Here is a 25,317-nt window from a genome sequence, read left to right on the forward strand (position 1 = left end):
GGCGCGCGGCCTCCCCGGTGGCAGACCCGGGACGGCAGAGGGGTCACAGCGTGGCCTCCCCCCCACCCCCCCAGCAGCCGGGGGTCGGCGGGTCGTGCCAGGGGGACGTGGTGGTGTGTTGGCCACGCTCAGCAGAGCATCCAGGGAGGCCCGCAGCCCCCAGTGCCCCGCGCTCGCCCCGACCCCCAAGCACCGGCAGCCCCCAGCACGTGCGGCCCCATTCTCCCCCCCACCATGGGGGCCTCGGCCCTCCCCTGCCGCCCCCCTCTCTGCCGCGGGGAAGGGGCGAGGGGCCGGCGCCACGCGTGGGCTCGGCCGCGGGCGGGCGGGGGGCGCTGGCGGCCCCGCGTGTAGGCCCCGCCGTCCCCATGGCAACGCGGCGGCCCCGCCGTCGCCACGGCAACGCCGCGCGCCCGCCGTCCCCATGGCAACGCGGCGGCCCCGCGGTCGCCCCGGCAACGCGGCGGCGCCGGCAGCAGCGGCGCGGCGGGCGATGGGCGAGCGGGACGGCGGCGGGGCCGCGGCGCTGCGGCTGGAGGCGGCGGTGCAGGTCGGTGGGGCGGCCCGCGGCGAGCCCCGCGGGGCCGCGCCGGGCCGCCAGGGAGCGCTGGGCCCCTCCGAGCGGCCGGGCGGGCGGCGGCAACCGGGGAGGCCGCGGCCCGGTCTGTGCGAGGGGCCATCGCGCACGCTGGGAAACGTGTCCTGAGCGGGGGGGGGGGGAAGCTTTGCTCTGTCCCCCCGGTTCCCTCCTCGTGCCCGGGACAGCAGCCGCAGCAGAGATTCGGCTGCGACATACCGGCACGTCCAGACCCCCAGCGCGTGGCTGGAAAACTCGGGGTGGCGGTGCAGGCACCCCGCGGCGGCGCGAGGGCCGGGGCTCCCGCCAGCCGGGCTCTGCTCTTCCAGAAGCTGGAGGACACGGTGCTGAGTCCCGCGGCCAGCAAGGACGACAGGGTGCTGCTGGTGCGGGGAGAGGGAGGCCGCGCTGCCCCCACGCCCGTCCCTGCGAGGATTCGCCAGATCCTCACGGAGAGCCTGGCCGAGGAGGCTGCGCCGGGTACGGGCCCGGGGGAGGCTTGGGCAGGAGTTTTGGGCAGGTGTCCAGCCGGGGGACACCCTGCAGGCGGCTGGTCCTGGGGTCTCTTCTCCCCCCCGCCGTGCCCATCCTCCCTCCCTGTGCGCTGCTGAGAGCATCACCTGCACTGTTGACACCTGGCAGATCAGCTCCGAGGCTCGCCGGCTGTACAGGAGACTGGGCTCCAGGGTCTCCTGGGCCACTCCCTTGACAGTGGCATGTGCGCAGAGGCTGGGAAAGGCCCTTAACCCCGGGGAAAAGCTGTGCTGCCTCTCCAGGACATCAGCTGTGCAGCTGATGCTCTGTGCGCCCCGTGGGAGCTGGAGCATCCTTCCTTTCACATCCCTTTCCCTCCCTCCTCAGTGATGGGGGAAACCCCTTCTGCAGCCACCATGCAAGAGGAGAACCAGCTGCTGCAGAAGGAGCTGTCGCGCCTGGAGGACCTGCTGGCGCACACCCGTGCGGAGAGGGACGAGATGGCCGGCAAGCACCAGGCCATCAGCGAGCGGGTGAGTGGGGGGGGCTCAGCAGTTCCTGGGGCAAGGACTGGCACTTGGGCCATCCCAGAGACATGCAGGGCTGTGGATCAGCACCGTCCCCCTGGAGCAGGTGGAGAGGGAGCACTAGGTGTGGAAATACACGTTTGGCTTTCCAGCACTAGCAAGGACAGTCCCAGCTCCACATTCTTGCCGGCAGCGTCTGAAAGAGAGGAGAGGGCGGTAGGGACAGCAGGTAGCTGTGCCTGGAGGACGTGTGGGCATTACCAGCTCCTGTCTGGAGCTGGGCTTTTCATCCTCATTGGGAAACTGGGGAAGAGCTGCGTGTCCAGTGAAACCAAATGACCCCGAGGGGTGTCACCCCTCACCTGGCAACCACCTACCCCACATAGCGCCGGCTGGGGCCTCTCCGCATTTATTCCTATGCCACAGCAGCTACGCCAAACACAAGTGACATGGCCCCCGAGCCCTGTCCTTGCTAGGTGGCAACCCAGACATGCTCTGGCCTCTGCGCTGCACCTGGCTCACACAGAGCACATCCCCTCCCATGCCGCAGGCCCTTCCGTGTCAGCTCCAAACACCCTAGCTGGGCATCACACTCACGTGGTCTTATAGGGGACATCTCCGGTTTTCGTAAAGGCTGTGGGAAAGGCCCTGGCAAGGTCACGTATGGCCATACACCTCTCAGCAGTAGCTCAGCACACAGGCATCACCTCCATGGCCGAGGAACTGGGCACAGCCAGTTGCCAGTAAGGTCTATGGCAGGGTCCCGTAGAGCAGAGCTTGTCCCCGCTAATGGATCTGACTGGGCTAGGACCTGTTCTCTGTGCCTGCTCCTTGCTGGAGCACACATCCATAAGTCATCCGGGAACACAAACAGACCGAGGGCCCTGCTCCACCACCCTCCTCTGACCGCAGCAGCCACGAGTATTTATGCTGTGGGCTGCTTTTAGCCCTGGCGCTGCCCATCCAGGCTGTGTTTTGTGGCTGTGCTCTGACCATAAAGGGTCTTGTTCACCTTTCCAGGCCTGAGAGCTTCCTCAGACTGGCGTGAACCTCAGGGCTGCTCTGCCTTTTTGGGTTTGCACAGCACCTGTCACAGCTAGGGCTCCTCAGCAGGGCAGAGACTCCCTTTAGTTTCCAGACCGCCTTCCCAGCTTGCTGGCTGCATCTTTTTACGTGCCCTCAGTCCCCCGACCTCTCCCAGGATTACCCCAGCATGCCAGGAAAGGGAGGGACATTCTGTGCCGTTCCCACCAGCCGGGAGCAGCGCCGTGTCCCGGGCACCTCGCTCATCTCGCCAGCCACGCTGCTCCCCGGCTCCGCAGCGCGTCCCTCCTCCTGTCACCACTGAGCACGGCAAGAGGCTGGTCGTGCCCCGAGGGCAGCGGTAGCGGCCCCGCCGTGCCCGCTTGCCGGGTGCCTGCCCGTGCACACCCTGAGCTCTGGCCGTCTCCCTGGGGGCAGCTGGAGAAGGCGTTGCGAGCAGAGGCGGCCCAGCGCGAGGGACAAGGCGGCCTGGCCCTGCAGGAGCTGAGGCAACGCTTCGAGGGCGACAAGAAGGCCTACAAACGCAAGCTCCAGGCTTACCAGGATGGCCAGCAGCGCCAGGCGCAGCTCGTCCAGCGGCTCCAGAGCAAGGTACGGACTCGACCCCTGTACCACAGCCAATGCGGCACCACGAATACAGCCTCAGCTGTTGGCCAGGGGAGGAGCGGAGCCAATGCCTACTCTCTTCCCTACCTCTTCCTCCTCTCCACCTCCTTTTTTCCCCTCTCCTTTCCTGCCTGTCCCTTTTGGCCAAGGTTTTGCAGTACAAGAGGAGATGTGGGGAGCTGGAGCAGCAGCTTCTAGAGAAAGCCTCAGAGTCGGAGCCTCAGCAAGAGCTGGTCAGTACAGATGGGCCGCCCCGGCAGGGGGGCAGAGCAAGGTGGGAGGCATGCGAAGCCCTGACCCCAGCTCTGCCACCGCCCCGCGTAGCAGCATCCTCACATATGCTGGGTGCCTCAGTTCAGCTAGCGAAAACGGCCTCGCCATTAATACTTGCAGCCTATGGGCTGAAGGCAAGCTCTCCAAGCAGGCCAGGATGGTTGGATGATGCCCAGGCCCCCCTGCAACCTGCTCCTGCCCCTGGTCAGAGCGGGAGAGGGAACGGGGGAGGCTCCACAGTAGTAGGAAGTCCTCTTCCAGGAGTCAGTGTGGGAAGGAAATCACAGCAGAGCACGGGCACAGGCTGTCTGGGATGCTGGGAACACTTGTGGGAGGGGAGGGAGAGGCGTGGGGCTCAGGGCTGGCTCCTCAGGGTTTGCCCAGGCTTTATATGGCTCAGGCTGTTTGTGGCCCTTTTATAGAGCCCAGACAAGATTTTTGGATTTCCTGGAGTGGTTTCCAGTTCCTCTCCATGCCTCCCTCAGTCCAGCCTGGCTTAGGGGACACCCTTGGGGCAGGGATCTGTCCCTCACTGCCTCCCTTTCCTTCTCGTGCCTTCTACTACCAGCTGGAGTCCAGGGAGCCCGGGGTGCTTCCGGAGCGGGACCAAGGCCACAGCTCCAGCCTGGAGAACACCCTCATGCATCTGGAGGATGAGAAACAGAGGTGAGCGAGGCCCAGACCGTGGGTGCAGGGCTGCTCGCAGCCTGGTAGATGGCAACGCCAGGGGCCGGTGAGCCCCTGGTTGGTGCGCCATGGGCTCTGCACCTCCCTGCCCAATTCCTGCATCCGCAGCCAGGTGTGTCTCTTTCCAGTTTCCAGTCCCACCCAGGCAGACTGTCTGGTTCCTCCATGCTGTCCTCAGCCCCCTTCGGGGCTGCATGCTCAGCTTGTTCTCACCCTCATGTGGGGAAGACAAGCTGGCTGGTGTCCCTGAGAGCTGAGCGTGACACCCACGTGCACGTGTTGCCCTGCAGCAGGGCCCACTGCAGCCAGCCAACAAGAGTCAGAAATAGGACTCTTCTGTCACGCACCTGGGGTCTAAACCTCCCTGCCTGGACTCAGCACAAGCCTGTAGGGGTCCAGGCAAGACAGAAAAAGCTCCTCAAGCCACTGGGGCCCATGGCTCTGCCCCACACCACTGAGCAGCTGCAAAACCCACATGGGGTCTTCCCTGCCTCTGCCGTTAGGATGTTTGAGGAGTGAGGCAGGTCCCAGAGCAAAGATGCCCTTTCTGGAGAGTGCGGACCCCAAGCCAGGCAACAGAGATGATTGCCCCAGGTGCATCAGGGTGAGGGAAACAGAGCAAATTCTGAAGACCACCAGGGTTTCCCTCCCAGGGTAGCAGGCCATGGCCGAGCACAGAGCTCAGACCCTTGCCATTCATGTGCTGGTGGGGCTGGTCTGTGCCCTAGGAGCGCTGGTTTGTCACAGATGAACTCTATCCTGCGGGAGCAGCTGGAACAAATAAAATCCTCCAACCAGCGCCTGGCAGGGGAGCTGGAGAAGGCCACAGTGGACATCCACCGCTTGAGAGGCGAGCTGGAGCAGTACCACAGCAGAGAGGTGAGGCCCTGCCCGGGATCATTCTCTAACCCAGGCTGAAACAGCCCCTTCCTGAATCACAGGGACCTCACGGTCTGTGAAGTGATACGAAGATGGTTATCGGACAGGGAGAGACTGGACGGTGCCCGGTGGGCAGATTGGCAGCTGGCACAGAGGGCAGCTGGGGAGCCATGCCCTCTCTTGGCGTGGTGCTAACTCACCCTGCAGCCTGGCCCTCACACCCTGCTCCCACCCCTGTCAGAGCTCTGGCACCTCTCGGAGGAGCGAGCGTGGTGAGACCCTCCTGCTCTGGCACCAGGCAGCCGCGCTGCGTGGGCGCTTCATGGACCTCCGGGCCGTCGCGGAGAGGTGGGTCCCACCAAATACCCCTCCTGGGAGGACAGCTGCGCAGGCGCCCTGCCGAGGATGGCCTTGCCGCATGGAGCCTGGGGAGGGTGGGAGGCAGGGCCTGTGGGTGCCAGGCAGGGCAGACAGACCCCAAATCCAGCCTCAGAGCACGTGTCCTGCCTGGACCCAAAGAGGGACCTCTCTGTCCCACATCTCAGGGTGAGGAAAACAGCCAGGACAGAGGCAGTCACAGCCTGCTGCAGGGGAGCTAGAACAGAGCGGGGGCGCAGAGCCCTGTGCAACTGGGCAAGCTGAGGATGTTGCACAAGCCCTGCAGAAACCCAAGAGGATGTTCTCTCCCATCACCAGAGGCCTGGCTGAGGCAAGGATGGACATGGCCAGGACGGCACGGCGCCTCCACACAGCCTGCCTTAACCTGGACTCCAACCTCCGCTTGTCCCAGAGCCACACCGCCTGCTCCCTGGAGAAGCAGACCCTGCACGGGGCACGCTTGGAGCAGCAGCTCCGGGACAAGGTCCGGGAGATGATACAGCTCCAGAGCCACTGGGATGGAGAGAAAGTGGAGCTGAACTCCAGGTAGAAGAGCACTGGCTGTGGTCTCTCTCCATGTGGGTTGTTTGGAGGATCTGAGCAGCAGGTATTAAGGCAGAGCAACAGGCCTGGGTCTTTGGCAGTGAAAGCCCTGACTCACTGCCATCCAACGTGTGGGGAATTAGGTGTGCGTTATGGGCAGCACGTTTCTCTATGGGCCAGTGTCTCTGAAACAGGCCCCTTAGAGCTGCTGACACCTCCTTACATATTCTTCCTGGAAATGGCAAAACAGTGACCCTGCAAATGGCCTTGCACTGCTCAGGGGCTGGCTGTTTACAGGAGCTGCCAGCAGCGGGTGATTCATTTTCCTGCGGTGCGATGTCCTCATACGCCATGCCTGGCCCGTCGTCCAGTTCCATCCCTTTTGCAGAGGTCTTTGCCTCTATGCCAGGGGCTTGCACGCTCCCATCTGCCAGGCCCCTGCACGTGGCATTCACGGGGCCCCCTCTCTTTCAGGATAACAGAGCTGAGCCTGCTAGCGGAGCGCCTGAAAGAGCAAAACATGGAGAAGGATGAGTCCATCGCCGGCCTCAAACTGGACATGCAGAAGCTGGTGCGCCCGCCTGTGCCCTCTCTGTCCTGCTGGCCCCTTCCACGTGCACCCCCTCCCTCTGCCCAACCCTGGCACTGGCCACTGAGGGCCTCTTTATCTTTCAACACAGAAAGCTGCTACCATAAGGGAGGCAAAGGGAGGCGAGAGCGAACCACTGCTGTGGGCACCAAGTGGCTCTGCTCAGGCGCAGGTCTGGCTCCCACTCTCCGCTGTGCTGGGAGGCCTGGGGCGTTTTGGGTTCAGGTCCCCCACCCCTGCTTGAGTGACCTGGGCTGGTTCCTTGGCCTGTCTCCATGCCTCAGGGTGTCACAGCTCCTCCCCAGGGACACTTCCCAACCAGGCCAGGCTGGGACTCATGGCCTCGCCTTCTCTTTGCATGGTCCCTCTCACAGGACGGCAGGGACAGGGCGGCCGAGGAGGGCCCCAGCAGACCGCTGTCCCCTCTGCGCTCCGGCTCCCCGCAGCAGTGGCAGGGCTCACCAGCACGGGAGCACAAGGCAGCCCTGCAGGCAGCACTCCAGCAGCAGCAGCAGCTCGAGCAGGTGAGGGGGCACGCAGGGAGAGGGGAGCTCCGGGCTGGGCTGGTGGAGCCAGTGTGGTGGCACTGGGGACAAGATTTGTTGGGGACGGAGCCCCGAGGTGGAAGCTTTGCTCCACTGGCCATGGCAGCCCTGTCACGGGAGACACGTCCAGCTGGATGCTCTCTCTCTCGGTGGGCAGGAGCTGCGCTCGCAGCTGGAGTCAGCCCAGGACGCGCTGCGGGCAGCGAGGAAGCAGGCATGCGAGTGCCGGCAGGAAGTGCAGGAGGCAGAGCAGCGGGCGCAGGAGCAGCGGCGAGGCCGGGAGGAGCTGGCGGAGGCCCTAGAGGGGTGCAAGCGGGACCTGCAGCGCTGCAAGGCCTCTGCAGAGATGCTCAGCCAGTGAGTGCTGGGGAGCAGAGCTGTTGGCTGCCCCGGGGGAGCCCATGGAGGGACTGCAGAGCTCAGTCCCGCTCCTGGCCTTGTCTCCCCAGGGAGAAGCAGGCCATGGAGGCGAGGGTGGGCAGCCTGAATGAGGAGGTGGACTCCTGCCGCCGGGACGTGGCCAGGCTGACGGCTGCCAACATGGAACTGCACAGACACGGAGCCCTCCTGGAGGAGCAGAAGGAGGAGCTGGCCAGCGAGTGGGAGAGGAGCCGGAAAGAGCTGGAGCGAGGGTGAGTTCAGCCTGGCCGCTTGGCCGCAGCCACCAGCAAGTCAGCACCCACCCATGGGCACAGGGCCACAGCAGGCAGCCCACCCTGAGGGCCCTGTTCCCAGTCATGGGGAGGCCAGCTCACGCATGGGTGCCAGCTGACAGCTCACCCTTCCCCAAGCCAGCGGCGCTGCTAGGGACAGTCAGGGCGAGGGTTGTGCTCTGCCATTCGTGTTTTGCCTCCCCCTCCAGGCAGCAGTCCCTGGACCAGCTGGAGGAGAAGGCCTCAGCCCTGAAGAAGGAGCTGCTGGGGGTGAAGGAGTCGCTGAGCCAGGCCACGCTGGCCAGGGAGGTGCTGGAGGGCGAGAAGGACAGCCTGAGTGGCGCGCTGAGGAAGGTGAAGTGGAGAAGTACATCCCAGGGGCCTTGGGTGGGCAGCTGAGGAAGAGGCCTCGCCATCCAGCTGTCCCTAGCATGGCCATTGCCCCTGCGTTCTGTCCCCCCACATCCTCCTTCCCCAGAAAATGTCTGTTCATGCATCACTCCTCTCACATGCTTTAGACGCGAGGTGTTAGCTGTTGTGGAGCATTTTGTAGGAAACACACTGTGTCCAAAAGCAGTACATCGCCAGCGTGAGGCAAGGCGTTAAAGCTGTGCCAGCTAGTCCAGGCCTGTGAGGCACAGGGCAACCAACCCCTCGTGCTTGGCTTTGCCTCCAGCAGGCACCAGCCTCTCTACCTTGGCCACTGTGCCATGTGCCGTGGCTGCAAGGGAGGGTGCCCAGCTCTCCTAGGTGACAAAGCTGGGCTCTTCCTCTTCCTGCAGGCTGAGGCCACCTGTGCCAAGCTGGAGCTGGCCCTGAACAAGATGCAGCTGGAGGAAGCGGAGCTGAGAGACTCGCTGGCCAAAATGGCTGCCCTGAATGAGGGCCTTGCACAAGACAAGGTCAGCCTGAATGGCACCGTCCTGCAGGTAATGCACACCCGCACGGCCTCAACACCCGCACACCTCCTCCAGCAGAGGACATGGGAGGTCTCTCCTGTAGATCTGCCCGTGTCCTTCATCTCCCCGGGGTCCTTTTCCCACCACCTTGCTCCTAGCTGGAGGAGGAGAAGAGCTTGCTGATGGAGCAGCAGCGGGAGCTGGAGCAGGAGCGTGCCAGCCTGTGGGAGCAGCTGGCACAGCTGGAGCGGGAGCAGGCCCGGGCGAGCACGGCCCACCGGGGCCTCGAGCAGAGCTGGCAGGCAGCGGAGGAGCGCTGGGGGCGGCTGGAAGGAGAGCTGCTGGCCACGCACCAGCACAACGCCCAGCTGCAAGAGCAGCTGCTGCAGGTACAAGGGGGCCCTCGCCACCACCCTGACCCCAGAGACAGTGGCTCCCACTCTGCCTCTCCTCTCCCACCCACAGGCGAGCAGCCAGGAGCAAGCGCTGGTGCAGCAGCTAGCGCAGAGCCACCAGGAGACGGAAATGCAGGCTACAGCTCTGCTCCAGGCCCTGCAGGAGAAGGAGGACCTGGCCAAGGAGATGTCCAGGCTGGCAGTACAGCTCACGGCGCTGGAGAGGCAGGAGAAGGGCCTGCGGGAGGAGACGGAGGCGCTACGGTACTGCCTGCCGCCTGGCTCGTGGTGGGAGGGCTGCTCGGGGCCGGCTCTGCCTCTTGGGGTGTGAGGCCATGGCAGGAGCCCCCAGCACCCCTGCTGTCCCCCTAGGTGCCCATGCCTTCCCCAGGATGCGCCAGGGTCCCCGGGGGTGCGTCACGTTGGCATGGCGGAGGAGAGCCAGCCTTGGCCCCTCTCCGGGGCGTGGAAGCGGGGGTCCCTGGCAGGGCAGCCCGCGGAGCAGGCCGCTGTGTTGCAGGGCTGAGAGGGACTCCCTGGAAAGCAGCCTGTTCAAGGCGCAGGAGCTGGCGGCCTGGCTGGAGGTCCAGAAGGAGCAGCTGGAAGCAGAGAAGCAGAGCAGCGAGCGCTGCAGGCAGACCCTGCGAGGTAGGGCCTGGCCTTCCCAGGCCTCGTGCGCCCTCCCCTCGGCGCGGCAGAGCAGCGTCGCTGAGCGAGGACACCCACGTGCCCCGCAGCCGAGGTGGAGGAGGCCCGGGGCGAGCTGGTGCGGCAGGAGTGCTCGCTGAGGGCAGAAGCCGAGGTGCTGAAGCAGAAGGCCCTGCAGGCTGAGCAGGAGGGGCAGGCAGCCCTCAGGGACCAGGCGCTGGCCCACGAGGCAGAGCTGGAACGCCTGCGGCAGGAGAAGGTAAGGGCCATTACCCCGTCCCTGCAGCGCAGGACCAGCACATGGCTCCTGCCAGCCCCGCGCAGCAAACAGGCAGCCCTGGGTGGAGAGCTCTGTGGCCAGGCCTGGATCCTGCCTGCGCTTTGCCTGCCAGACCTTGTCCCCGCGGGGAGTTGTGGTTTGCCCAGTGCGGTGGCTGGGCGAATACGTCTATGTGGGGAATGTAGGGCACCAGGCCACCCCGTGCCCTGTGCACCCGCTAGTGGCTTGCTCCGCTGTGCCCCAGGGGAGCCTGAGCCAGGCCCTGACGGAAGCCAAGGCAGAGGCCGTTCGCCGCTTGCAGCAGGAGAAAGAAGAGCTGGTGTCCGAGTACAAGGCGGAGAAGGAGGAGCTGAGGGAGGCGATGTTGAGCCTGCAGCAGGAGCGGGACGAGAGCCTCCTTCTGCTGGAGAAGGACAAGCAGCAGGTGAGTGGGGCAGCGCTGCCAGCCCCCCTCTCAGGCAGCCGGGTCCCGCGGGAGCCCCGTCGCCTGCGCCTGCTCGGGTCCCAGAGGCCGTGTGTCAGGGAGAGCAGTGCAACACACCCGCAGCCACCTCCGCTCTCAGGGGAGGTCACCATGGAGAGGAGCCATCAGTGGGCTGACCGTGGGGCAGGGAGTGAGGCCTGCTCCTACCTGACACCCCCTCAGTGTGTGGCATCTAGCCAACGGCTCCTCTTGTCATGGCTTTCAGGCTCTGTCCCAGAAGGAAGCAGAGAAGAGCTTCGTGTTGGAGAAGCTGGGCGAAGCCCAGAGGGAGCTTGCGAATGCCAGGACGGAGCTGGATCAGGTGAAGCGGGAGGCTCTCACCCGCCAGGAGCAGGATAAGGTGAGCCCAAATCCTCCTCCACATTCCCAGAGTGGCTCAGGACCCTTCAGGAGAGGCTTAAGGACCTGCCTTTCTTAGACAGAAGCTTACAGTGGAGAGGACTGGCAAGGTCAAAACTAATAGCCCTCAGTGAATCCACATGGCACCATCTCCTACGAAAAGATGGCTGGAACTGGGGTTGTGAGTAGGGGCTGCGATAGAGACACAGAAAAGAAGGAGGCGTGCTTGCGCTGCAGCATGTGCCGTAATCTGCTTGTAAACCCACTGGGAGCTCTCGCAAGCGCTGGGCGGTTTGGCTTGTTTTCCCAATCTGAAATGCGTGCCTGGGAGCAGCAGGGATGCAGGGGGGTCAGCACTCAAGAGAGTGGTTCAAAGGGAGATGTGCACAGGAAGAATACCCCCCCAACACAAAACAAACAGTCCGTGGAGGGTAAGGAAATCCAGCCAGAACAAGTTTGCAGAGCATTGACATCAAAGGTTGTTTGGGAACCAAATGCAACTGCATTAAAAAAAAAAAGGCCTTCCCAAAATTCCTGTAACAGCCCTCCCCACCTCCAACCTTTTGCAAACCTCAGTGCAGGCTGCAAATAGTACGGCAGCAAGCAGGGAGGTTTCAGACCCTGGCTTTCCTCTGTGCAGCCCTGCTTTTCTGTCCATCCCTGGCAAAAAACCCTTCCATGAGAGATGATGCTGCAGGCATGAGCAGTCCACAAAGCATCTGCCTTGCTGTTTGCCATTGCTGCCACACACTCCCACACTGTAGGGCATGACATATGTCCATCTGCCAGCAGCCAGCCTCGCAGGGATGAGGTCCCGGGCCAGGGAGTGGGAGAATAAAGGCCCACGCACCCACCTCCTCCCTTGGAGGCAATGCCAGGCTGGCAGGAGGAGCCTTCTCTCTGCTTGCGCTTCACCATGGCTCCTCAGCTGGAGATGAGGCAGCAGGTGACAAGGGCTGGGAGACTCCACCAAGCTCCGTACTGAGGAATCTCTCGCACATCCCAGCCAGGACACGTCTTTCTGATAATCCATCCAGACCTCATCCTGCCCTCGCCAGGAGCAAGGATGGCTGAAAGCAGAGGAGGCGTTATTCTGTGTGACCTGTAGATCTAACTCTCTAGCACATGTCCAGGGCTTGAAAGGCTGGCTTGGCCTCAGCATGAATGCTCCTCAGCCCTGTGCTGAGGCCGAGCATCTGGAGGGCTGAGACATGGATTTCCCGTCACGGCTCTGTGGGCAGCTCTTTGTGGATGCGAGCGGCTCTGCTCAGGAGAGAGTGGACTACAACGTGCACAAAGCACACCAGCATCTTTGGAGACAGCGGACTTTGTCACGGCAGTCTGGAAGCCACCCGCCAGTGCTCTCCTGCTGCGTGCATAGGCTTGGGCAGAACGTGCATGGAGAAGCTTGTGTCACCTGGGAATGTCTTTCTTTTCCATCTGGTTCAGGAAGCAGCGAGCCCAGGGCAGCCAGAGGGGAGCTGTGCAGAGCCCTTCCTTCCCTCGGCCTCATGGCAGGGAGGATAGCCATGTGGACAGAAGCAAGCTGAGCAAGAACATCTCTTTCCCTAGCTGCCAATGGACAGGGCAGCCCAGCAGCAGACCCAACGAGATCTTAATCAGTCTGCTCTGAGCTCACTGCTCCGAGCTAAAGTAACTGACTTTACCAGCCTTGGTGTGCCTGTTCCCCATCCGCTCAGCCTAGGTCAGGGTTGTGGGGCTGTGCCTCAGGAAGGCCGTAGGAAGCTGGATCCAGTGTAGAGAAAGCAGCAAAACATTGGAGGAATGAACCTGGCCGGGGGGCAGGCTCACGGGATGGAAACCTTGGCCGGAGCCATGCCAGGTCTGCAGGGTGAGAGCGCGCAGCCGAGCACAGTGAAGGGAAGGGTGTTTAGGGAAGAGGAGGGAAGGGTAACCAAGCAATAGGCTCAAACTTAGCATAGAAACTTTTTAGGCTAGACATCAGGAAAAATTTCCTAACAATAAGGTCAATTAGACCATGGAATAATCTTCTCAGGGAAGTGCTGGAATCCCCATTGCTGGAGACGTTCGTACTTGGTCTAGACAACTCACCCGGGACGTTCTGTAGGGAACGGCTCGGCGCTGGCAGAGGGGCTGGGCTGGATGAGGTAATAGGTCGTTTTCCATCTCTGCATTTTATGGTTCTACGAATTTTAGCTCCGTTAGAAACAGGAGAGAGCAAAAAAAAAAAAAAAAAAAGAGCAAGGGCAAGCAAGAGAGAGGAAAAAACGCAGTGACAACTCAGGCACAAGAGAACGGCTCAAGCAGCATTCGACATGGCAGAAAGAAGACCCAGCGTTTCCCTTCTGCCTGCACGACCGTCCGCAGGCTGCACTGAGCCTGAACAGCCCCCGCGATGGGATTCAGCCCTGCTTCTCCTCCGCTTCCCATCCGGCAGCCCCGGTTGCCCAGGACCTGGTGGAGGTGGACACCTGGGTGGCAGCACAGGGGCAAGAGAGGAGCTGGGCCATGTTGCCCAGGGGGGCAGCGACGCAAGGGGACAGGGTGGCCATGCGTGCGACCTGTTTGGGGCAGCACGAGGTGGGCGAGGGGACCGCAGCCAGCTCCCGATATCTCTCACCCCGGCTCACCCCTCCCTTAGGACATGGTGGCCAGCATCACCCGGGAGCTGAGGACCCTGCAAGCTCAGTTTGAAGACGCCGTGGCCGCCCACCAGCGAGAGGCCAAGGGCCTGAATGAGCGCGTGAAGGAGCTGGCGAAGGAGAAGGCGGCCGGGGCACAAGAGGTACGCATTGCCCGCCCACAGCAGGCCGAGCACCGTGGTTCTGCCTTGCTCCTGGCTCTAACACGAGTCCAGGGGGGCCATGAAGCCTCATGGAGCCCTGCCACAAGCACCCCTGCACTTCAAGGGCCCCAGGAGCGGGGATGGGGGCCAACGGGAGGCGAAACGTGATGCCCCTTCCCGGTGGGGCCTGGCTCCTTCGCACGCAGCTCTGGGAAGTCAGGAGTCAGCATCTGAGCAGAACGGCCCCCGAGCAGAAAGGGCAGGATGGGGTGGGGGGAGAGAGGAATCAGGGGACTTAAAGAGGAAGAGAGAGTAATTTAACATGACAGGCTGTTTATTTTGGCAAAAATGGTCTCCTTTCAACAGATTTCCAAGCCCAACCCCGGGGTTGGAGGGGGGACCACACAGACAAGCGAGCGAGCGGGGTTTCGGAGAGGGGGTTAGAGGGGCACCCAGAGCCCGGAGCTGGGCCGGGGTCTCTGGGAACCAGGCCCCGTGAGCGAGGCCCATGGAGGCAAGGTGTGGGCCGGGGGGCAGGCGGAGGGTGGCGGGTGGCGTGGCGCTTTTGCACATGCACCCACACGGTCGCCCACGCGGGCTCCCGCTGGGCCTGCACCCCTGCTCGTGCACGTGCGGGCCCGCCAAGGGGCTCGCCCGCCGCTGCGGAGGCACCCACCCACGCGCCCGCGCGTGCTCGCCGGCATGCACGCACGCACGTTCGCACGCTCCCCTACCCCCTGCTCCTTCCTCTGGGCCAGGGCTCAGCTGGAGTCTTGGCTCCCCCAGCAAAATTTCAAAAGAGGCTGTTTATTAAAAAAAAAAAAAAATTCTAGTAAAGAAATAATTATTATAATCACATTAAGAGCTTTGGCTGTAAAAGCCCTGTGAGCGCGTAGGGCTGCCTTAGCAGGGAAGGAGCCGAGGTTGTTAATGGCAGGGAATGTGGGGGGTGTTTTCCTGCGTTTTACTCTTTTTTTCAGTCCCAGTCCACACACACACCCCTTCCTCCCCTTTATCCTGGGAAATGAAAACAATTTATTTAATGATGGATCGTCCCTTTCTCTGGTCACTGACCTTCTGGGCGAATTTCTGCTGAGCTCAGCGGAAAGCGCCAGGCTCGTTTGTGGATCCCATCTGGGGCTGGGGGAGGGGAGAGGGGAGCTCACCCTCATCATTCCCGAAAACACAGCAGCAGTCCTGGGGAGTGGGCTGGAGCCGCCGGGCCGGCGGGGAGAGTCTGCACAACATCAGGGCTTTTGCGCGGACGTCGGCTGGGCGTCCCTGCAGCAACGCTCCAGCCCGCGTCGCTTGCCTGGCCCCCGTCCCGCGGTGCTCCGGGGGCAGGCGCAGGGGGCTGCAGTGGCCCCAGGAGCCCCCTCATGCCATCCCCTTCTCTCTCCTTAAGGCCTGGGGGGCTCTGGGAGGCCCATGGGGGTTCAGGACTGAGTCGGGAGATGCAGGTCTCTCCCCAGGCCAGTCTGCTCCCTGGGAGAGAGACCGCGTTGACTGTGGGCGGGGGTAACGCCCAGCCTGGCGCGGCTCCTGGCTCCGCAGTCCTGCCCAGATGGGATGCACACGCATAGTCAGAGGGGACGGGAGCAGACCCTGTGCCCCCCGCCTTGGCACGCTCCTCGGCTTTCCCCCAGGCGTACATGCACATCCTGGGCTCGGCACGTCCCTGTCCCAAAAGAGCTCCTCCAAAGCCATCCGCTCTCCTCTCCACTGAGCAGAGGAGCCCGGCTCCAGGCTGGCAGCAGGAGTCTGGCCAAGGACCGGAGGTTGGGCACCTGGGGCTTGGCACGGTCTCTCCCTCCCCAAGGTTGAGCAGCTGAAGGCGCAGCTGCGCCTGGCCGAGGACGCCCACACCGGGGCCCGCAAGGAGCTGGCCAACATGCACCGCCGGCTGCGGGAAGGGGAAGAGGCCCGGGAGCGCCAGCGCAAGGAGATGTCGGATGTCCGCCGGGCTGCCGAGGATGAGAGCCGGCAGAAGGAAGCACTGCAGAAATCCAACACGGAGCTGCGAGCCGCCGTCGTGAGAGCTGAGAGCGAACGGATCAGGTGGGCTCCTCGCACTCGTTGGGCGCCGCTGCCTTGTGCCAGGCTCCTCCAGCGCTGCCAGGCACTGGTGTGCAAGAGGCACGATGGGGCACTGGGCCCCAGCAGGCCCCTTTGCTGGTGTGAAAATGCTCCTCTTGCCCACAGCCTCCAGAGAGCCAAGGAGGAGAAGGAGCAGAAGGTGGCTGTGCTGGAGGAGGCCCGGGCTGCTACTCAGCGAGAGGCAGGCGAGCTTCGGGCCAGCCTGCGGGAGGTGGAGAAGTCACGGCTGGAAGCGCGCCGGGAGCTGCAGGACCTGTGCAGGCAGGCAAGTGCCACCTGGAGACCTGCTGGGGCCCTGCCGTCTCTAGCACCTGCATGGTGGCCAGCCCGGCTTAGGAGCATCCCAGTAGGGCCTCCAGCACATACTGACAGGCAGCACACTGCAGGCCCACAGTCCCTCCGCCCTCCCTTGCTCTATCCTCACTGAGCCCAGAGAGGGGCAGGCTGGGCCAGACCTTCTCCCTGGGGCCCATGGCTCCACGCAGTGCTGTTTTCCTGGCTCTGGCTCCTGGCAAGAGGAAGAGCTGGACTGCAGAGGATCACCAAAGAGCCCTTGCCAAGGGGCTCTGACTCCATTCCTTCTCCTTGTCACTCCCAAGAGCCTGGCACAGCATCTGACCCAGCTGGGCAGCGAGTCTTGAGCCTCCTTGTTCGCAGGTGAAGGCTCTGGAGAGCGAGAACAGCAAGAAGGGCAAAGAGGCCGCTGAGCTGCAGGCCCGGATCCTGCAGGAAGAGCAGCACCGGCAGCAGAGCTGCCGGGAGGGCCAGGAGCTGAAGCAGAGGGTGGCAGAGCTGGAGAGCAGCCAGGACGGCGCACGCAAAGAGGTGGGCATGCCCTGAGGAGGCCACCAGGCTCCCTAGGGAAGGGCCATGCCGTTGTCCAGCCTGGGGAGGAGAGGAAAAACTCATGCCATCTGGCGAAGCTACATGCTCTGGGCTCTGTCCACGTGTGCTGCAGTGTGCCTGGCTCCGGGGAAGCCCCCGGCGTGTGCAAGGCAGTGTTCACACACGCATTGGTCCAGGTGCTCCGGGTGTTTCCCTGCCAGGTGCTGGGCCTGCAGAGGCGGCTAGCAGAGGCGGAGAGAGGCGCCAAGGCCCGAGAAAAAGATCTGCAGGGCAGCCTCAGCGAAAGCCGCAGCCGCGAGAAGATGCTCCAGGATGAGCTCCACAGCCTGGAGCTGAAGCTGCAGCAGGCCAACGGGACCAGCGACGGCCTCCAGCTGCAGCTCAGCATGGCCGAGGGACGCCTGCGCGGCTTGGAAGCGGAGCTGGAGAGGGCCGAGGCCTCCAGGAGGGCAGCCGAGTCGAAGCTGGGAGCGCTGCGCTTGGCCCTGCGCCGGACCCTGGGGCTGGGCCGGAGGAGCCCTTCTCCACACCGGGCTGGCTCCCCCACGAAAGGTCAGCGAGAGCCCTGGTGCGGAGTGAAGCCTGTCGCAGCCACGCTTGGGCACATGGGCTCAGCCTCCCAGGAGGCTGACTCCATCACTCTCTCCATGGGTACAGGCCCGGAGAGCTCTGCACCCACCCCGGGGCCATCTCCTCCCTTTGGCTCGCCAACGGCAGGTGACATCGACCCCGATCATGTCCAGGCAGCCTTGAGGAACTTCCTGCAGGAGCTGCGGGACACCCAGCGGGAGAGGGTAAGAGCGGGTCGAGCGCAGGGCTCCCCTTGCTTCAGCCCATTGCTACCCACAGTGTCAGCTCTGCACTCACAGCTGTGGACCCGTGGGGAGCTGGAGGATCATGCTTCCCCCACACGCTTTCTGAAGTAGGCTTTTGCTCTGGGGTAGGTTGCAGAATATGCAACACATTGGCGGACACTGCAGTTTCGTTCCTCATGTCCCCTGCTCCCTTCTCCTGCCCCTCTGTCCTCACCTCTTGCTCCATGGGCTCTTACACTAGAGAGCCTGGCAGGTTCCCAGCACCCACCCTCTCCTGCCTAGCCCCGGTCATGGGAGGGAAGGAGAGGGCTGAGCACTGGGATAGGAAGCAGGGGGCCAGAGCAGCATTTCCCCCAGCCTGCCAGGGAGCTGCGTGTCCTGGCTGCTGCGCACAAAACAGAGGAACGGTCCCGGCAAGGGAGCTGGGGATGCAACACAGTAGGGAAGCAAGGGGAAAGTTGGATCACCCACTTTCTCAGCTTGGGGTGGCCATGGGAGGTAGTTCTGTGACCTGGCCAGGAAAGCGGGCCAGACACAGGATGCCAGGCCAAATGGGGACACATGAGGGCCTGGATTAGTCCTTCCAGGAACAGCCGTCTCCGCACATATCTGAGCCAGGCAGTTTGGCACCCGGCCACTCGTGTGGTTTGCCAAGTTTTACCCCCTGGGGAGAGGCAAGCCAGGGGAGCAGCCGGGAAGGGGCAGGATCACACCAACAAGCTACATTTCTTTTCATTAAAGAGTCAGCCACTTCCTCTCTGCCACCCTTAAAGTGCCTTGGCCTGCCCCACTCCTAATTTTCACTGCAGGGGAGCAGTGTTAGTGCCAGCGGTGGGTAGCACCGGTGATTTACACTTGCTGTCAGCACCCAGCCCACACTGAAATGCATCGCCTGTGCCGCCCTGGGGCTCCGCTGAGGCCCCCCAGCTCCGGGTGCAGCACCCTGTCCCCATCTCAACCCCGAGCTGACCTTTGAGGCATGGATGGAGCAATCCATCGTCCGGCCCACTCCCCTTTGGCCTCTGTCATGTCCTGTTGCTCAAAATATGGTTCTTGTAAAAATGCATAAATATTTACACAAGAATAATTTAAAAAACATGCTCTGTCAAATAATCAAAGCACCAGAACATCCGAAGAACTTTCAGCCAGATTGGGAAATCAATTATTGCTTTACGACTCCATGCTGTGAAGTTAGAGGTGTTCTCAATCGTCCCCAGCCCTTCAGGCTGAGGGACTTGCTGGTGCTGGGGAGAACGTCTGTATTCAATTGCATTTCTCCATTAACGCTTGGAGGAGTGACGCCACTTGGGTTTGTGGGAGGTTTGATGTCTTAATTAATGTCCCGGTTGCTGTTTTTGAGGTCACAGCTGAGGGAGGCTTTCACTTGTGCCAGCTGAAGCCTCCCGCTGTCTTGGGCTCAAGCCTGGCAGAGGGTTGCCCTCTCCCAGCTGGCTTCTCTGCTCCCCGGAGTCAGAGACTTCAGCAGGCACCAGTTTAGGTCTCGCATCCCAGTTTCTGCCCTGTATCCTGCACCAGGACCTGCACGAGCCCAGAAACTCTGACAGTGCCTTGGCCCAAGCGTTGCCTGACAGTGCTGTGACACTGAGACCCCATTTTCTCCCAGTGCAAGTCTTGATGCACGTCTATGGTCAGAGGTGTGCACAAGCATGTTGAGTTGTGTGATGGGGCCAGGCCAGGTGTGTTGAAGGGCAAGGTGGAGGCGTGTGCTAGCACATGAGCTCTGGATGCTGCGGGATGGTGTGGGGAGCTCCCTGGCAGGATTAGGCAGTGCTCGGTATATCCATAACACCTTGGTGACCTCTCCTCTGCGGCAGCGGGACATGCCTGCGCTCAGACCCGAGGTCGAGCGGGCACCATGAAGCCACTGTGTAAGGTCCATGCTCATGAGCCAAGCCCGAGGTGTGCTCCAGTGTGGAGACACCACAGACCTCACTCTGCTGGAGGTCTCTGAGCTGCTCTGAGAGCTCCCACTCTCCTTCCACCACTGCTTTGGGGGCCACCCCTTTCTCTGCTTGGAGCCTGAAGCTATTTCCTTCCCACCAGGATGATCTGAGGATTCAGGTGATGAACCTGAGCCGGCAGCTGAGCGAGAGAGAGCAGGCCCAGGAGCAGAACCATGTGCGCATCTTGCAGCTGCAGAAGTCGCTGGCTGACTCCGAGGAAGGCCAGTCTTTCTCTTCTCCCTCCTCTTCCCCACGACTGCTGGGCACAGGTAGTCCCTGCCTGGCACGTTGCCACCGGCAGTGGGAGCAGGCGATGAGGCACAAAGATGGGGCAGAAGCCCTTGGTGCTGGCATCAGGGAGGAGCTCCATGCTCGCAAGCCACTTTCCATGGAGGGTGGATAAGTCTGGACTGTGGTGACCCCGTGGGGACACTGTGCCGGGACAGCTGCTGTCCCTCTTGGAAGCATTTCTGCCGACCCTGGCCTCTCCCTGGCTCCCCACAGGCAAGCGTGGTGCGGCCGGGCGCCTGAGCAGCGTGCAGCTGGCCCTGCGCCTGCAGGACGAGGCCATCCGGAGAGGCGAGAGGGAAAGCCAGAGCTTTGTGGAGCGTGTGGCTGCGCTGGAGCACAGCTTGCAGGCCTGCCGGGACAAGAACCACGAGCTGGAGGTGGGCAATGGCCGTGGCGAGATAGGTACCCAGGGAGCAGCGTGGTGGGGGACGCAGTGCTGCCTAATGGGCAGAGGACAAGCTGAAGCCCATTTTATAGGGTGGCTGTGAGCAGCAGAGGTCTAAGCAGCCCACATGTGCCCCCCATCCTGTTTGCTCAGGGGCAGCAGGTGACTGCACATGGCAACCCTTGTGCTAAAGCTGCCAGGCCAGAGGCTGAGAGCAGGAACTTTTTGCCCTGTTCCTCCCTCTGGCTCCTGGGCTCTGCCCAGCTGGACCGGGATCGGTTCGTCCCAGGGCAAACGCTGCCGAGCTCAGTGTAAAGGCCCCTGGGCGGCCAGCCGTCCCCATCCTGCATCCCACGCATGCCACGTGCGTGCCACACGTGCTCAGAGCGGTCCCCTTTCTCTCCCGCATGCTGCCAGAGGATGCCGCAAGCGCCAAGGTAAGGGGCAGCTCCTGTGGGGCAGAGCAGGGCACACAGCTCCTATGGAGCGGGGCCGCCGGCGGGCAGCGTGCCACAGCGTGGGCACGGGCTGGACTGCCATGGCGAGGATGACTGCGGCACAGCTGGGAGGGAGGCAGCGCTGGCACGCAGGGGCTGGCGGAGGGGGAGGCCATCGTCCAAGCTGGCGACGGTGGAGGCGCCTGGTGGGTGCGCGGGTGTGAGCTGGCACGTGGCACTGTTGGGGACTCCCAGGACGAGGTGAGCAAGCTGCAGGCCAAGGAGGCCGCGCTGGAGAGTGACAAGCAGAGGCTGGAGGAAGTCCTGGAGGCCGCGGAGAGCCGGGCTGGCAGGCTGGAGCTGAGCCAGCGCTCGGCCGCCGGAGAGCTGCAGCGTGCCCGGCTGGGCCTGGCCGACCGCGACGCCGAGGTCCAGGCGCTGCAGGAGCAGGCGGCACTCCTCCGCCGGCAGCTGGCCCACAGCGAGGCCCGAGCAGGCGCCCTGCAGCAGGAGCTGGGCCGCCTGGGCTTCTCGCTGGCCCACACCAAGGGCGTCGAGAGCCACCTCAAGGAGAAGGTGCAGAGCCTGGTGCAGGCACCGAGCGAGGCTGCTGCAGGGTCTTCCGCCATGCAAGACAGCATCTCGCAGCTGCAGAAGGCACTGACGGCTGCCGAGCGGGACCGCCGGGCGCTGCAGGTGAGGAGAGCCTGGCCGTGGCCTGGGGTGGTTTCGGCTGCCTGGCCTGAGCAGGGCAGTTGTCTCGCCAGGAGCGGCTGGACTCCACGCGGCAGGCGCTGGCGGACTGCAAGAGGCAGAACCACGGCCTGACGGGCACCGTGCACGCGCTGCAGGGCCGGCTGGCCGAGCTGGAGCCACGCTGCAGGCACCTGGCAGCCCAGCTGGAGCGTCTGCAGGAGGTGAGGAGGGACTGATGGGGCACCCCGCGTAAGCTCCCTCCCTCCAGGGGAAATATCCAGAGGCTGGTGGGAATCGGCTGCCAAAGGAGTTGCCTTGTTTTCACTGCTGCAAAGCGGAGACAATAAATTTGGCACCTTTTCTTGACCTGCCTGTCTCAGCGTGGGGAGTTCATACCACTCCAAGCACTCTGGGTCTTCTGTCTTGATCTTTAGCTACTGCAGCAGCATGACTTGAAGGCCAGAGTCTGGTTGGGGGAGAAGCAACTCCAGATGGGCTGTAGCATAGAAAGGGATTGGGTTCATGTCAAGGAAGGGGACAGAGTCCAAAACAGGGAACAAGAAGGGTGAATTGGGGTAGAAGGCAGTGGGCAAAGCCCTCCATGGGAGAGCGCTGTAAGCTCCTGGGTGCAGGAGTGGTGTCTGGGGAATCAGATTTGCCTCTATCAAAATGCTCCCACGTCCACTTTTCCTCCTGCTTAGCCAAGCCACAGGCTGCTAGAGCAGTGGCTGTGTTTCACCCCGGATGTGTCTGCATTTTAGAAATGGGGGGTTAGGTTGCACATGTTTATTGGGAGACAGAAGGCTGCCAGAAGGAAGAGGAGGCATGAGGGGTCAGTTTTTGAGAGGAAGGGCCCAGTTTGCCCTGGTGTAATCAGTCACCGATAACCAGCACAACCGTAGCTCCTGGTCCTAGATCTTGGTGGTGCCACGTCCACCTGCCCCACCAGCAAAGCAATGGGTCCAGAGGTTTTCCTGTCACTCCTCACAGAAGCGTGGGAAAAGACCCTGAGAGTCTCAGCACCTGGAAAACCCTGACCCCATTTCTTTCTGATCACTATCTTCCTTTAGGCTTCAACTAGCTTGGCCGGGGCAAGGTGAGGAACACATCCCCATGGAGGGCAGTTGTCACTGGGTGATGTTTTTGAGACCCTGTTGCCGTAGCTTGGCTGACTCTCGGTGACCAGAGCAGTTAGGGCAGGCCTGGTCCCTGGCGTTCGCCCTGGCACCCGCGGTGGGGCTGGGCTGAGCGCTGTGCTGCCCCTCGCCCCTGTGCGCTGCAGGTCGTCCGCCATCAGCAGCAGAGCGAGCAGGAGGCCGTGGCGGCTGCGCGGAGCGCGCGGGGCGAGAGCGGCGCGCTCCGGGAGAGGCTGAGCGCCCTGCAGCACACCCTCAGCCTCCTGGAGGAGGAGAGCAAGCGCTCGGCCTTCCGCCCGGAGAAGGACGGCTCTTCCCTGAAAAAGACCCCCGCCAAGGTACTGTGCAGGCAGGAAACCCTGCACCCAGAGCCTGGCGTGTGATGAGACCCCTGCGCACCCGCACTGCGGCTGGGCTCTCGGCGTGCGGGGAAGTAAGGAGGCGGATCACGGAGCTTCCACCGCCGGAGATTTCTAAAGCCAGGGCTCCTTTGGGCAGAGCTCATGGCCCCGAGCTGATGCAGAGCGTCCTGCTTGGCAGTGCAGGCTTGAGAGTGTTTCCCACTCTCCCCAAACCCTGCAGTACCGCACTGCCCAGCGCTGGCCTTGCCTCTGCGCCGCGGTCTGCTCTCATCATATCCGTACAGCACTCAGCACCCTGCAGAGGGTCTTTGTGCCGGAAAGCTGTCCCTGCCCGCTGGCCCCAAGCTTGGGGCTGAGGCCGGGCATGGGGTTGGGACCCCTCTCCCCGGCACGTGAGAGCTACCTCAGCACGGCTCCGGCGGCGGCAGGGAAAGGCGAGGGGTGCGAGAGAGGGGAAGCAGGCGCTGCGTGTTCCCACAGTCACATAAAACCGAACGGACAGAACCACGCAAACCCGAGAGCTCAGGCAGCGCTCGGGGAGTGGGAGAGGGAGCGCGCGATGTGTGTTACAGTAACCTCTGTATTCTTGGCCACCCTCCAGTCACTTCCCACCACACGCATTTATGTGCATGATTAGTGTTCTTGCATTCTTTGAATGCAGGCCAGATAATGAGTTCAAAACTCTTCATTAAAATATAATCTCTTCCTCAACTCCCAAACACACACACACACACACACACACACACACACACACACACACGCACATGCACACACACACGTCCCTCGGCTACCTGATTTCCCTTCCTGCCTAGAGACAGAGCTAATAATCCACTCCCAGGAGCCGATTCCCGTTGGAAGGAATCGTTCGTGTCACACATATGTTAGGGATCAGCAGGGACACTCTCTGGACTTGGCCTAATTAGCTGTAGCGAAGGGGGAGAGTAAAATCCAAACCATGTGCTTGGGCCCTCTTCTGAATTTAATACAAGCAGTTTTGCGCTGACCTGCTGGACCCTCCACCCAAAAACACTGGTGTATAAAAGTTTCTGGATATTTAATAGGTCCCTGGTCCTTTCTTGCGCCCCCCCCCCCCCCCAAATGCATGGAGCCTTGTCAGGGGGATGTGGGCAGGCTGGGCTTTGTTTTCTTTCCCGATGATTTTACAGGGTTGGCTTGCTTTTCTCCCCTGCGCTTGGGGGCCGTTGCTTTGCTGTGTATCCCCATGGGCTGTGAGCAGTGGCAGCCTCATGGGAACTGGCACAAAGGGAGAAATCTGGGACTCAGCAAAGCGGGAGATTAACTGCCGGCAGGCCCCAGAGTCAGCAAAGGGCTCAGAGCTCTGTTTGCCCCCACAGTCAAGGTCTCAGCTGAGCTTTGATCAGGGGCTACGGCTGCTTGGACCCTACTTCCAGCTCCTCTGCTTGTTTTCCACATTGGACCCTGGACAAGCAGCATCACTTCCCTCAATGTGGCTGTTCTTACACGGCAGAAGCAGGTTCAAACAGGCCCTTTGCATCCCACCGCTTCTCCTCAGATGGCAGGGTGACCGCATGGCCCTTGGCTAAAAATCCTCTTTGCATGCTTTGCTCTGGGCTGGCTGGCCTCTCTCTTCCCCCAAACACAGCTCCAGGCCACAGATGCTTGCATCTACCAGCTCCGGGTTCCTTAGCTGGTCTCCTCCACTAAGGCCAGGCTCACTGTGCTGATGCTTGCTGGGAGATCCCAGAGCCGTTGAAGACCGTGGCTAGCCCTTGGTACCCATCGCAGACCACGCCAGCGTACCCAGCTCATTCCTTGGCTAGTTTTCGGCTGAGCATTTGGGCCAACCCAGTCCCCTAAAGTCTGCTTTGCCTCAGTGCCACAAAGACATACTGCGATACTGATGAGAGACGGGCTCAAGCTCAGCTGAAGGACATCTGCATCCATCCCTCGCTCCTGGAGGAAGTAATGGCCTTCCTCCAGAGCAGCTTTACAATGTGCGAGGGGGTCCCGTCGCAGAGGCCTCCTCGAGCCAGTGCCTCAGCAAGTGCAGCACCCACTGGCCTTGTAAAAACCTGCCTGCGCTCACATGCTGCAGGTCATACTGCATGTGCCGCGACCAGGGACTGCAGGAGCAAAGGATGTGCCCTCCTCCCCAGCTGGGTCAGCACGTGAAAATCTCAGGAGGAAAAATCAGGCCTGAACACTGCTGGGACTCGTTTAGAGAGAGGTGTTCCTCTCTGCTCTGCTGATTTCTGGTCATGGGTGCCAGAACAGGGCATGACAAGCCCTCGTGTGAATTGGGCTGCTCATCTGGAGCAGGGGGTTTGTAGGAGCCAGAGCCACTTCCCAGCTGCAGGTTCACAGCCCTGCTCTTGTCCTCCCTGAGGATTTACCTCCACATGGATGTCGAGCTCTGTTCTGTCCCAAGCAGAAGAGATGTCCAGGGCCATCTCTTAGTGCTTGGGAAGCCAAGTGACGCCTGGCTTTCAGGACTTCCACCTGGGGCTACCAGGGTGGAAGGTGAGTGATTCCCACCCCAGCATGATGGCCCAAACCCCAGCACATCTCCTCCTCCCTCACCCTTTGCTGCCTGTCAGACCTGGCCCCACACACCCTCCCACCCTGGGATGGCCACGGAGGGTCCCAGCCCCGTTTTGGAGGCCAAGCAGAGGACACATCTCCTGAACACAGCTCTGTGGCAGCCCTGGGCTGACAGAAG

The 25,317-nt window shown here is 62.3% G+C and overlaps 1 protein-coding gene across 1 annotated transcript; it reads left to right on the plus strand.

The window, feature by feature from the left end:
* Positions 1-493: 493 nt before the first annotated feature.
* CROCC2 (ciliary rootlet coiled-coil, rootletin family member 2) lies at positions 494-21,466 on the plus strand. The gene is made up of 32 exons (XM_064517183.1): positions 494-550; positions 724-1,057; positions 1,439-1,584; positions 3,040-3,213; positions 3,378-3,461; positions 4,070-4,167; positions 4,917-5,067; positions 5,309-5,415; positions 5,764-5,991; positions 6,463-6,559; positions 6,669-6,749; positions 6,952-7,101; positions 7,280-7,479; positions 7,572-7,754; positions 7,985-8,129; positions 8,558-8,704; positions 8,833-9,063; positions 9,140-9,333; positions 9,590-9,717; positions 9,807-9,976; positions 10,242-10,421; positions 10,687-10,821; positions 13,444-13,587; positions 15,407-15,645; positions 15,790-15,949; positions 16,342-16,509; positions 16,731-17,082; positions 17,188-17,324; positions 19,410-19,530; positions 19,814-19,977; positions 20,678-21,118; positions 21,190-21,466. The coding sequence occupies exons 1-32, from the start codon at positions 494-496 to the stop codon at positions 21,352-21,354; spliced, it is 5,511 nt and encodes a 1,836-aa protein (XP_064373253.1). The 3' UTR covers positions 21,355-21,466.
* Positions 21,467-25,317: the final 3,851 nt, after the last annotated feature.

The sequence above is a fragment of the Dromaius novaehollandiae genome, chromosome 9, assembly GCF_036370855.1.
Source record: "Dromaius novaehollandiae isolate bDroNov1 chromosome 9, bDroNov1.hap1, whole genome shotgun sequence".
Classification (NCBI taxonomy): domain Eukaryota; kingdom Metazoa; phylum Chordata; class Aves; order Casuariiformes; family Dromaiidae; genus Dromaius; species Dromaius novaehollandiae.

What these genes read in the sequence shown, in the direction of transcription:
- CROCC2 (XM_064517183.1), top strand. Translation starts at nt 494, where the DNA reads ATGGGCGAGCGGGACGGCGGCGGGGCCGCGGCGCTGCGGCTGGAGGCG. An exon ending in GTGGCTCTGCTCAGGCGCAG is followed by an intron (nt 6,750 to 6,951) that starts GTCTGGCTCCCA and finishes TCCCTCTCACAG; the next exon opens with GACGGCAGGGACAGGGCGGC. An exon ending in GCTGGCTGACTCCGAGGAAG is followed by an intron (nt 19,531 to 19,813) that starts GCCAGTCTTTCT and finishes GGCTCCCCACAG; the next exon opens with GCAAGCGTGGTGCGGCCGGG.